Source organism: Megalopta genalis, chromosome 1 (assembly GCF_051020955.1).
Source record: "Megalopta genalis isolate 19385.01 chromosome 1, iyMegGena1_principal, whole genome shotgun sequence".
NCBI lineage: Eukaryota > Metazoa > Arthropoda > Insecta > Hymenoptera > Halictidae > Megalopta > Megalopta genalis.
Genome location: NC_135013.1, coordinates 17719486 through 17732460, shown reverse-complemented (window position 1 = coordinate 17732460; position 12975 = coordinate 17719486). Strand labels below are relative to the sequence as shown.

Here is a 12975-nt window from a genome sequence, read left to right as displayed (position 1 = left end):
TTTTATTATTATTACGATATTATTATTAATTATTATTATATATTATATTACATAATAATATTATAATTATTTAATTATTAATACTATTATTAATTATTATTATTTATTATATTATATAATAATATTATTATTAATTATTATATATTATATTATAATATTATAATTATTTAATTATTAATACTATTATTAATTATTATTATATATTATATTATAGAACAATATTATAATTATATAATTATTAATATTATAATATTATTACGATATTATTATTATATTGAATTTTTGTATAAAATTAAAATACGTATCTTATTTATGCTAAATGAATAAGCAAGCAAATAAAACGTCAGGATTACCGTCCCTCCAATGTACCAAAATTAATAAAAGAAAAACATAGATTTTTATTTAATTTCCGTTCGCGATAATCGAGGCGGAAAGTTTTCGATTTGCATAAAAAAATTCGCAGCCGCGTCGGATCGCGCGAACGAATGAAAATCGAAGAAACGATCGGCGCCGCGACCTTCGTGACTCGAGACGAGCGTTTCACGCTTGAAAAATCCCGCGACTACGTCCGCGCGCGCGATGAAATGTTTATATCAGGCTCGCGTGGGCGGAGTTTCACGTGGAATAAAAGAATGTTTATTAACGGCGGCGATAGGGCACAAGTAAGTACGCGTGTAATCGACAAAGTATTCGTTGCTCTTTTTCCCCGGCAAGGACAAAGGCGACGGTATAGGTTGGGCTTTCTGTTCGAGCACGGTTCACACAAGACGTTCGCATGACCGTGACCTAGCCAACATGTAAATGTCACGGGAGTATTCAGTGGGATGCGCAGCGGAAGACGGACCGAGTCCGTGGTTCGGCACGGCTCGGCTCGGCTCGGCACGACTCGGCTCGCCGACCGGTAACGCTGTCGCGCGTCATCCTCCGCGGACGTCGCTGGTCGTCTCTTCGATCGGCCGGAGACTACTCCGCTTTGTCAACCGACGTCCGATCAAATAAATTAACGCGCGAATCGCGCCGTTCCGGCTTTCTTCGTGCCGGCAGCCGGTGACGCAAGAGCGTCACGAAGGCGCGTCGATATCCAACTGTTTCCGCGTTCGATCACGATCGCCGGACCTATTGCGTTGGCAACTAAATAATTGCCGATTTCAGTTATAGATTTCTCTAATTCCAATTTTTATGATATCCGTATATGTTATATTATACAATTATTATTATTATTATTACGTTATTTTTTATTATATATAATAATATTATATATATTATATAATTATATATATATATATATATTATTAATTATATAATATATATAAATATAATAAAAAATAACGTAATAATAATAATAATAATTTTATAATATAACATTTACGGATTTTGAAAGTTATATATAATTATATAATATTATATTATAATATAATTATATCGTATAATATAAAATATATTATATTATTCGATTTTCATATATATAATTATTATTATTATTATTATTATTATTATTATTATTATTATTATTATTATATAACTTTCAATGTGATAATGACGCTGTAAAATCTCACTTAACTCAGTTTTTGGCCGAGAAGGATCAGACTATCTACGAGCGTGGAATTTTCAAGTTGACGGAGAGACGGCAAAAGGTCATCGAACAAAATGGAAAATACATTACAGATTAAACTTCGTTCCAAGTAAAAGAAAATTTTTTATTTCATCGAACAAATCGGCGATTACTTAGTTGCCAACCCAATAAAATAAAAACAGCCGTATCCGAAACGAAGGTGCACAGAGTATCGCGCGTCGATGGATAATTATAACCCGAGCCCCGAGCGCTCTCGCGCCTTGACAGTGAAACAAATCGTTTTCTCCGATGGCACGCGAGAACCTCGCTGCCATTCGCGTGATTCTTACGGCTCTGTCATCTAGCATGCTCGTCCGCCGTCCAAGTCATTGTCACGTCAACACGTGGAGAACGCGTGCTCTTAGAGCGAACAAAGCAATCGTATCGCGATCGGGAGTGAAAAAATGATGCGGCTGGGATTATGTCCGTCGCGATAGCGACGCGACGATAGCAGAGAAACCCGATTACCGTTCGTCTCTCGGGTTCCGGGAAATGCTTGTCGGTCGATCATTTACCGGGTAAAAAGACCGCGACACGGGGAGAGAGAGAGTTGACTCGTAGGACTGACGGGAAGTCGGGCGACACACCTCGACTTCCATGCCCGTTCAGGCCGATATGGTGCTCTAAAAACGATTCTGTACAGGTCGAGTTTGTTCGAAGTGACCACTTTTGTTTTCCCGATGAAATCGGTATGTACGTACAGGGTGTCCCAAAATGATGGTACTACAGGGAAACGAGGAGTTCCCGAGGCCGTTTGAAGTAACTTTTTCCTCAGCGAAAATGCAATCCGAGGCTTCGTTTACGAGTTATTGACGAAAGAACAGTGACCAATGAGTGGCGAGTTCAGCTGGCGGAACTGGGCTCCGCCCGCTGATTGGCTCGGCCGCCTCGCACCAGTCGATCTAGCCTCTCATTGGCCACTGTTATTCGTTAATACCTCGTAAACGAAGCCTCGGATTGCATTTTCGCTAAGGAAAAAGTTACTTCAATTGACCTGAGGAATCACACTTTTTCAAGTGTTAACATAATTATGGGACGCCCTGTAGAATGCGGGTGATAAAACGTATTGGTCTTGACAGAGGTTCAAATGAACTAGTATAAGGTTAACTGTTGACTCTGAGGCACCACTCAAATTCGTTATATCACCTTTTAAGAGAATTTTGATATTGACAAAGTTTAGATTGACAAAATTGTTAAAAGCGTAACTGTTGCGCGAGTCCCAAGAGTCAATTTCATACGCATAAAATGCATTTTGTCATATAAAGTAGAAATACTATAAATTAGAAAAATGATTTTATATTTTCGGTTGAAATAGCTTCGAGTGCAAAGTGTTAATAATTTTAATAACGTTAATAATTCCGAAATAAAGCCGCGGATTACGCGTCCGCCAAGGAAAGAGTTGCCTCGAATGACCTCAGTAACTCCTTTATCTCCCAGAAGTACCACAATTTGGGACACCCTGTATATTCGAAACACTGCTATAGTTGCTCGAATCGCAAGCCCACTACGGCGGTGGAGAAGGTTAGAGAGCGAACCAAATTAGAAAGGTGGTCTGACCCGGTGAACCCGGTTACCTGGAGACTCGGCATCTCGGTGGCGTGTTTCCTCACCTTTTCAGACTAGTGTGCTTGGCGCCGTTGAACAGTTTGTTCTTTCGGTCGCTGCCGACGGTGCTGGCGTCGCTGTTGATGCTGTAGAGGCTGTCGTCTTTGGTGACCTTGGAGGTGTGCAGCGTCGACTTCTTGACCACGGTGCCGTTGTGCTTGGGGCTCTCGATGGTCGGCAGCCCTTGTTGCTGCTGATTGTTCTGCTGCTGTTGCTGCTGCTGTTGCTGGTTGCGTTGTTCGCTGATCGGGGATGCGTGCTCCTCGATCTTCGTCGGGACAATCATGGTTTTGACGGTGTCCGGGCGACTCCTTGGGGAAACGGTGATCGCCGACTTCGAGGCCAGATGAGGACGTTCTCTCGGGCTCTTCGGCAGCTTACTAACGCGATGGCTCGCCTGATTCGAGTCTCCCGGTGGCGGCTTGTCTTCCGTCGGCAACATGTACGACAACATCGTCCTGCCTCCGTTCACCTGCGCCAAACAGAACAAGACCGCTCTGAGACCGGAAACGGGAAACAGACTGTGCTGGTGGTACAGCGGTGTACGCGGACTACAGTAATGTCTCTCTAATTGACGCTAAGATTGTCCACAGAAATGGAGGATTTGAAAAGAGGAGATACGATTATTCGAGCCTTGCGGTTTATTTTTATAGTTATAAATTGTCAACAATTATAAAAACGAGTTGCAAGGCTCGAATAATCGTATCTGCTCTTCCCGAATTATCCATTTTAGTGGACAATCTGAGCGTCAGCTAATGTCTCCCTTACTGACGCTCAGATTGTGCAGAAAAATGGACAATTTGGGAACAGGAGATACGATTAATCGAGCCTTGCGGTTCGTTTTCATAGTTACGAATTGTTAAGAAATATAAAAACGAGCCGCAAGACTCGAATAATCGTATCTCCTCTTCCCAAATTGTCCATTTTGTGCACAACTTGAGCGTCAGTTAGGGAGACATTACTGTACCAGGCTGCAGCGCACAGCGGTCGATTTTTCGAAAAAGTGGGACGAAAATCGGCGGTGCTTCAAGTTTTACTCGATTTGCGAGCGATTGCGTTCGATCTACGGCCGATTCAATTGTTTGGATAGAATTTTCATCACAGTAAATAAATTAGGCGTATGGCCTGAAACCTTTTTTCTGCGCTTTCAAGGTTTAACCCCTCGCCGTACTTTAACGAGTCAGACTCGTGGCGCAGATTTCTAGTAATATCCTATTAAATACCAATGTTATTCCGTTTTTTTAAGCCGGGATAAAATTCTGTCCTCTTGTGATCAATATTTTAATCGTCCCAATAAATGTAGGCTCACGATAAATATAAATTTTCTTTTTTTTTCGAAGAAATTATTACAGTCGAAAATGTGCTTATCATTTTGATTATGAAGAAAATGGTACGGCAAGGGGTTAAATGTGCCACGACTACTGGTATCGACCACTGTGCGACGTACAGTAATGTCTGTCCAATTGACGCTCAGATTGTCCACGAAAATGGACAATTTGGGAAGAGGAAATACGATTGTTCGAGTCTTGTGGCTCGTTTTCTATGGTTATCGATTGTCAACAATTATAAAAACGAGCTGTAAGGCTCGAACAATCGCATCTCCTCTTCCAAAATTGTCCATTTTTTGCGTCAATTAGGGAGACGTTACTGTACTATGGGACATTCTTAGATGCAAAGTGCAGTAATTCATTAAATAAGAAATAAAATAAACTAATTCAATAAAATGTAATATTTCAGATGCAAGGTTACGTCAAGGTTATGCCATAGTACATTACTGTACTATAGGGCATCCTTAGATGCAAAGTGCAATAATTCATTAAAGAAGAAATGAAATAAAATAATTCAATAAAATGTAATATTTCAGATGCAAGGTTATGTCAAGGTTATATCATAGTATGTAATGTTACAGTAATGTTACTGTACTATAGGGCATCCTTAGATGCAAAGTGCAATAATTCATTAAATAAGAAATAAAATAAAATAATTCAATAAAATGTAATATTTCAGATGCAAGGTTACGTCAATGTTATGCCATAGTACATTACCGTACTATGGGGCATCCTTGGATGCAAAGTGCAATAATTCATTAAATAAGAAATAAAATAAACTAATTCAATAAAATGTAATATCTCAGACGCAAGGGCGCAACATTGCACTCTTTCATGCTGCTATAAGCAGAACCTCGTCATCAAAATTGTACAACTAGACCGGCTAGAACTGCCAACTAAGCGACAGCTTATAAATATCGATTACCTTCGATATTTACGTGCTGTCTCTTAGTACTTAAACGGAGTTACAAAGCTCGTAAACAGATAATAGTAAAATTGTCATAATTCATAAAGTATTATATATTTGATCATTTTCAAGACTCTAATGCGACGCGAGGTCGACGGTATAAGACGAGACGCGCGACGCGAGGAAATCGATGCGACTCGAGAATCGGTTCGGAATTTATCCTTTTGCTCGTCCGGTCTGGCCGGAGCGGAGCCCCGCGAGCGGGCCCGAGCGAGGCGAAGCGGAGCGGAGCGGGAAAGAGGTCGCGCTTGAATTACCAATTGGTACTAATTACACCGAGCGCCGTGAGTTAATATCTATTAACGCTTCAACGATCTCTTCGTTGGAGCGCTTTCTTTCCCATAGCAGCGGATCGACGCGGCGTCGCCTAGCCTCCGAAGACGTCACGCGCTACGAGCTCGTTCGTTCCCACACACACACACACACGCGCGGCGTCGCACCCTACGCGAATCAAAAATTTAACGAGGAATCCTACGAAAGGGGGAATGCCCGCGAGCCTTTGATTTTCACGGCGGCGCGTGCTTTTTTTTTATTTCGGAACGACGAGGCGGGGGGACGGGGGAAAAGGTTTCGAATCGGAGGCGAAGACCGGGAAAGGAATCCCGAGAGCCGTGACGGGAATCCAAGACGTTGGATCACGGCTGACCACAGTGGATCGCGTTCGCGCTCAAAGGATGCGCCCAGGAAGATACCAACGGCGGCGCGGTGTGGCCGTCCGAGAGAGAGGAGATCGTGACTCACGGTCCGTCTCCCCGCAATTCTCCGTATCGGCTTTTTTACCGGCTATTTTACGCCGGTCCGGGAATTCTCGCGCGATCCACCGCGAGCGTATTGCACCTGGGTGTTTTTTTCGGTTTGACGGTCGCACACGTGACCCTCGTCTTCTCACGATATTCAGCCGGCGCGGGATAGGCGACCGGGAAAACGGGACCGAGTTCACGTGGTCGTACAACTCCGGCGAAGAACGGTCGTATCGATATCGTTTAACGCTTCGACTGCCGTGTCGTCGTCGGCGACCTTTGAAATTTCATAAAAATTCAACGTATTTCGTTTCATCGAACGTTTTTATTTAACCTTCTACACTCCGCGAGTTGGTTGTCGAGACGCAAAGGGTTAAACCTTTGCGCTCGAGTGGCGGCTCTGAGGCGACGCTAAAAATTGCTGAAAATTGCTGTTTCCAAAGGATTTTCGCGTTATTAAATTTATCTGTGCTCGGTGAAAATTGTAGAATGATATTATCGTATCGAATAAGAGCAATCGTATCCAATGGAAATACTGTAGGACAGAGGTGTCAAACTCGCGGGCCGAGATGAACATTTTTGCGGCCCAGTCAATATATCCGACGCAAAGTAAAAATAAAATAGAAATAGTCTCGGCCAATAAAATTCCTCCCGAAATAGGAGAGATAGTATCAGAGAAGAGATGTCAAGTATCAGGACGTAAACAATAATTTAACTTTATATATGTTTATTACGATGTACTGTTCAAAATAAAAATATTTGTTTCTATGAACATTGATTTTTTTTTGCGGCCCACCTCAAGTTAAGCATTGTTTATTTGGCCCAAGTTAGCTTTTGAGTTTGACACCCCTGCTGTAGGATGAAACAAATGCCTCCGTTTTGCGAGTAAAATAGTCTCGAGCGCAAAGGGTTGGAATTGGAAAATCGAGCCACGTGACATTGATCACTCTTCGAACGTTCTTACGTTTCGCGGATTTTAATAAATTCAGGAAGATGTAACAGATAGGCGTAAAAATACATTTTCATGACCGAGCAAATAATTCCGTCAGTCGCGTATGAATGACGCAGCAGTCGGAGTGTTAAAAAAAAACAAGTGTTAGAAGAGAAGCAACAGAGTCAGAATTTCTAAAAGTTTACTGTCGATCTTCTTGGAGGAAACGGTTGATCAGTTAGCTGTGTTCGACGAGTATACTCGTCATGGAGAAGTGACAGTATTTTATGTTATGACGAGCCACCTCCTTTAGTTACTAATAAAATTAAATGACGAAGAACAAAAAAACCGTAAAACACGTATCCCCTATTCTAACACAAGCCTAACTAGTTATGTTTACATTTGGCTCGATTGATACAGCACGGCTCTAATTTCTGGCTCGATCTTTTTACCGCGCCTCTCAGACGCGATAATCATTTCTGGCCCGATTGTCTGTCCACGTCCCTGAGACGTGATTGCAGGGCAAAGGGTTAAAATTTTAAATGCTTCACAACAGTTGAAATTATTTCGCTTCCAGTAGGAACAAACAGAGAGACACTTATCGCATTTTCCCTTAATCTTGTCCCATTCTTAACCCCTTAACGTACAATTTTCTTCGCAGTTACGGCGATTCGGAATTCTTCGATTGCAATATTTCTTAGAAGGGAAAGAAAATTCATGTTTACCGCGTGCCTAAATTTACTCGAATGCTTAAATATCGATGAGAAGAGATTAGAATTTTATTTAACCGGTTAGCTGTGTTCGACGAGTATACTCGTCACGGAGAAGTGACAGTATTTTGTGTCACGACGAGTATACTCGTCGCGCGTAAAAAGTAGCGACCATTGGCTATTTAAATTGTAATTTTAGTGAAAACAAAAACATATTCTCAAATTTCAAGACGTTTAGAATATTTCCAGGCGAATCCCGCACGAAGGTGTTTACATTGTTAAAAAAATAACATTAGAAAAGAATCACGATATTGGTGTTCGACGCGCAAAGTGCTAGTATATATCGTTCCTTGCTTCCTTTTCTTTAACTTTTATAAGCATTCGATCTTTCCTGCGTTTTTCGTTTATTACGTACGCAGTATATATTGATGTTAAGTGAACGAGTAAATATTAATAATAAAATATATTATATATATTATAATAATATATATTTATATTATAATATATATTTATTTATATTATAAGATATATTATATATATTATAAAATAAAACCGTGTTTTTGATCCAATATTTTAACAGCGACGCTTATTCCGTGTTCGACGAGTATACTCGTCGTCGCTTAGTTCTCGCGACGCATATAGCTACGCGTTCTAAAAAGAAGACGCCACAGCGAACTGGTTAAGAAAAAGGAATTAAGATCGAATGAAAAAGAAAAGCAGCAGGAAACGAACAGCACGCGGCTGGAAATACAGCGATTGCAAAGGGAGAGGCAGGGGGCGAGACCAGAAATGAGAGAGAGAGAGAGAGAGAGAGAGAGAGAGAGAGAGAGAGAAATGAACGAAAACGAGAGGAAAAGGGCGCAAAGGTCGACGTAGTGCAGCTACACGCGTAACGTATATGTATAATGTAAACAACGTACGTCAAGTTGCCGGAAGTTTCGTGGACCATTAGAGTGACGATAAAGAGCGATCGTTGGCACAACTGGCGGAGTTCGGAGAGTTAGCTTCGTGGTGACGACGTGGCGCGCGCGTTATTCCGGCGGGAAAGAGGAAAAGATCGCGGCGCGGCGCTCTCGAGAAAGAATGGAAGGAAGGATCGAACGCGGAAGAAACGCGGACGTTCGCCAGGAGAACGGCTCGCCGCAACTGGCGGGGAACGCGTCGCGCGAGACCGCGACGCAAAACCGATCCAAAGGATGGAGGAATGGCGGCCTCGGACGCTTATACCTACTTCTACTCCACTGTGTTCCGAAGTTCGCTCCTCGCTGAAACTGTGCTCGCGTCGCGTCGCGTCCCGCCCCGACCCGACCCGGCCCGGCCCGGCCCGTCGTTCGATCGAGCCGAGCGCCGATGCGATAGACGCGAAATCCGCGTCTATATCGGACAGACCCAGTCGCCGGCACAGCCGCCTCCGCCGCCTCCGCCGACGTCGCTTTTACCTATATCGGTTCCGCGCGCACACTGTACTCGCGAATCGACCTCCGGGCTTCAATCATCGCTCGAGACTCCGCGATGCGCTCTCTCGCGAGCTCTCCGCTCTGTGCGAGCCGACGCGACGCGTAGATAATCCTTCCGACTATAGCTACCGGGATCGCGTCGCCTTCGTCGTCGGCACCGGAATAACACCGTTCTGGATTTAGGCATTATCTTCTCCAGTAATTAAGCTTTCGCGCAGCTTCTCCGAAATTTCTAGTCTAACCGACGCTATTCGCGCGGTTTGGAAATTATTTAATCCTCCTATTCGATGAATCTAAAGTCGATCACGCTCGAAAACCGCGCGGAATAGCTGGAGAAATTATTGTATGGTGTTTATAGAAATTAATAGTGCTAATAGTGTTCGGATCGCTCTGGCTGATTGAAAACAATATGTGCTTTAGAAATTGCATTTTAATACATTGTTCTTAAGCTTGTAATGCGAATATATGTAATGATTAATTTATTTTTGACTGCAGATAGCGATGTGTGGAACTATTGCTAAAGGCGGGATATTTTCATGATAATATTTGTCGAGAGACGAGTAAAGTGTACGGAGACTTTCTGGAACCACTGTATGTAGCGAACAATCGAGTCTATTGTATTAATTGTTCGTCTAGAATGAAACAGAATATCGTAAGTTCTCCCTAATTTTCTCCTTCGACTTGTAAACGAAAATGGACAATTTGGTAAGAGGAGATAAGATTATTCGAGTCTTGCACCTCGTTTTTATAATTATTGGCAATCGGCAACTATAAAAAAATGAGCCGCGAAGCTCGGATAATCGTTTCTCCTCTTCCCAAACTGTCCATTTTTATTTACAAGCTAAAAGAAAATTGGGAAAAATTTACTGTACACATTTTCATATCAGACGAATAAAATAGAAACGATTATATCATAGTCAGCGACGATAGTAACGAAAGTAATAATTTATTTGCACAATTCAATCAATTTAATTTTAATAAGATGGATTGAAAGACACGAAGAGGTTCGAAGATGGTGACTTGTCTGCACGACGCGACGAATACAGTAATGTCTCCCTTACTGACGCTTAGATTGTCCACTAAAATGGATAATTTGGGAAGAGGAGATACGATTATTCGAGCCTTGCGGTTTATTTTTATAGTTATAAATTGTCCACAATTATAAAAACGAGCCACAAGGCTCCAATAATCGTATCTCCTCTTCCCGAATTATCCATTTTAGTGGACAATCTGAGCGTTAGCTGATGTCTCCCTTACTGACGCTCAGATTGTGCAGAAAAATGAACAATTTGGGAACAGAAGATACGATTAATCCAGCCTTGCGGTTCGTTTTTATAGTTACGAATTGTTAAGAAATATAGAAACGAGCCGCAAGACTCGAATAATCGTATCTCCTCTTCCCAAATTGTCCATTTTTGTGCACAACTTGAGCGTCAGTTAGGGAGACATTACTGTACCAGGCTGCAGCGCACAGCGGTCGATTTTTCGAAAAAGTGGGACGAAAATCGGCGGCGCTTCAAGTTTTACTCGATTTGCGAGCGATTGCGTTCGATCTACGGCCGATTCAATTGTTTGGATAGAATTTTCATTACAGTAAATAAGTTAGGCGTATGGCCTGAAACCTTTTTCCTGCGCTTTCAAGGTTTAACCCCTGGCCGTACTTTAACGAGTCAGACTCGTGGTGCAGATTTCTAGTAATATCCTATTAAATACCAATGTTATTCCGTTTTTTAAAGCCGGGATAAAATTCTGTCCTCTTGTGATCAATATTTTAATCGTCCCAATAAATGTAGACTCGCGATAAATATAAATTTTCTTTTTTTTTCGAAGAAATTATTACAGTCGAAAATGTGCTTATCATTTTAATTATGAAGAAAATGGTACGGCAAGGAGTTAAATGTGTCACGACTGCTGGTATCGACCACTGTGCAACGTACAGTAATGTCTCTCCAATTGACGCTCAGATTGTCCACGAAAATGGACAATTTTGGAAGAGGAGATACGATTGTTCGATCCTTGCGGTTCATATTTATAGTCACCAATTGTCAACAACTATAAAAACGAGCCGCAATGCTCGAACAATCGCATCTCCTCTTACCAAATTGTCCATTTTTGTGCGCAATCTGGGCGTCAATTAGAGAGACATTACTGTACCGCGGGAACGCGCGTTATGTTTTTCCCCATAACGTTACAGCTATGGAAGACACTTCAGCTTCGAACAGCGCGAACAGAAACCCGTACAAGTTTCGTCCCGCGAGCGTAATGGAACCCGACGAACAGAAAATGGCGGAAAATTTCTTCTCGCCGGGTGACCTCTCGCAGTTCTGAAAAGAATATCCAATATTCCAAGTGGATCCAATTACGCGAGCAAGAGCCCGCGAACATCGCGAATCGGGAATTCGAAATCGGTGGCGAAGTCGACGCGCGTCACGACGGTGAATTATTCACGGTGGGCCTCGCGTAAAATCACCGTGAAACCGAGTCGCTGATAAGTACCATTTCTCCATTGTTTCAATACTCACGCTCGTGGAAAGCAGCTCCGGGGTCGGTGGTTTTCGTGGGGCTCGCGCGATGGACTGGCATTTGGACAGCCTGCAACAAAAACGCGATACGTTCGCAGTTACATTTTCGCCTGGAGATTAAAGATCCGAGATCGAATATTTTAGTGACTTCTTGACAAAAACCTAATTTTCTCATATTGATGTCCAGTCAATTCTTATTGCTTATTAAATGTCCATTACCCACGAAAATGGAAATATTAATAAAAATGATCATAAATTGTAATAGATACGACAATTTAAAGTTGAACATTTTGAACACTACACTTTCGTTAATAACTCGTTAACGGTGCCTCGGAGAACATTTTTCTAAAGGAAGAAGTTACTTCAAATGATCCAAGAAACCCACTATTTCCGGATTGCGTGACATTTTTGGGACACCCTGTATAGACCGTTCCCTGATTTCTCTAGATTCATCCCCACCTATCTTCTCCAGTCCCCTCCCACCCTTTATAATCCCGTAGAGACGAACTTCTTTGTAGTCAAACGCATTGAACGCAGGTTTCTACAGTAATGTCTCCCTAATTGTCGCCCAAATTGTGCACTATAATAGGCAATTTGGGAAGAGGAGACGCGATTATTCGAGCCCTGCGGCTCGTCTTTTATAATCACCGATTGTCGATAACTATAAAAACGAGCTGCAGGGCTCGAATAATCGCGTCTCCTCTTCCCAAATTGTCCATCTTTGTGGACAATCTGAGCGTCAATTAGGGAGACATTACTGTACTATGGGGCATCCTTAGATGCAAAGTGCAATAATTCATTAAACAAGAAATAAAATAAAATAATTCAATAAGATGTAATGTTTCGGATGCAAGGTTATGTGTCAAGGTTATGTCATAGTACATTACTGTACTACGGGGAATCCTTAGATGCAGAGTGCAATAATTCATTAAATAAGAAATAAAATAAATTAATTCAATAAAATGTAATATTTCAGATGCAAGGTTATGCCATAGTATATTACTGTACTATGGGGCATCCTTAGATGCAAAGTGCAATAATTCATTAAATAGGAAATAAAATAAACTAATTCAATGAAATGTAATATTTCAGATGCAAGGTTA

The 12975-nt window shown here is 41.8% G+C and overlaps 1 protein-coding gene across 2 annotated transcripts in view; it reads right to left on the bottom strand.

The window, feature by feature from the left end:
- Positions 1 to 12975, bottom strand: part of LOC117222786 (uncharacterized) — a 149851-nt gene that overhangs the window by 76655 nt on the left and 60221 nt on the right. Inside the window, exons 2-3 of one of the 2 annotated variants that reach the window (XM_033474713.2) lie at positions 11873 to 11942; positions 3223 to 3689 (exon numbers count right to left, since the gene is read on the bottom strand). In XM_033474713.2, the coding sequence (XP_033330604.2) occupies positions 3223 to 3671 (449 nt within the window). In that variant the 5' untranslated portion in view covers positions 3672 to 3689; positions 11873 to 11942. Of the gene's footprint in view, positions 1 to 3222; positions 3690 to 8813; positions 9033 to 11872; positions 11943 to 12975 lie in introns of those variants that run through there. The other variant, XM_033474720.2, reaches the window with a different exon arrangement.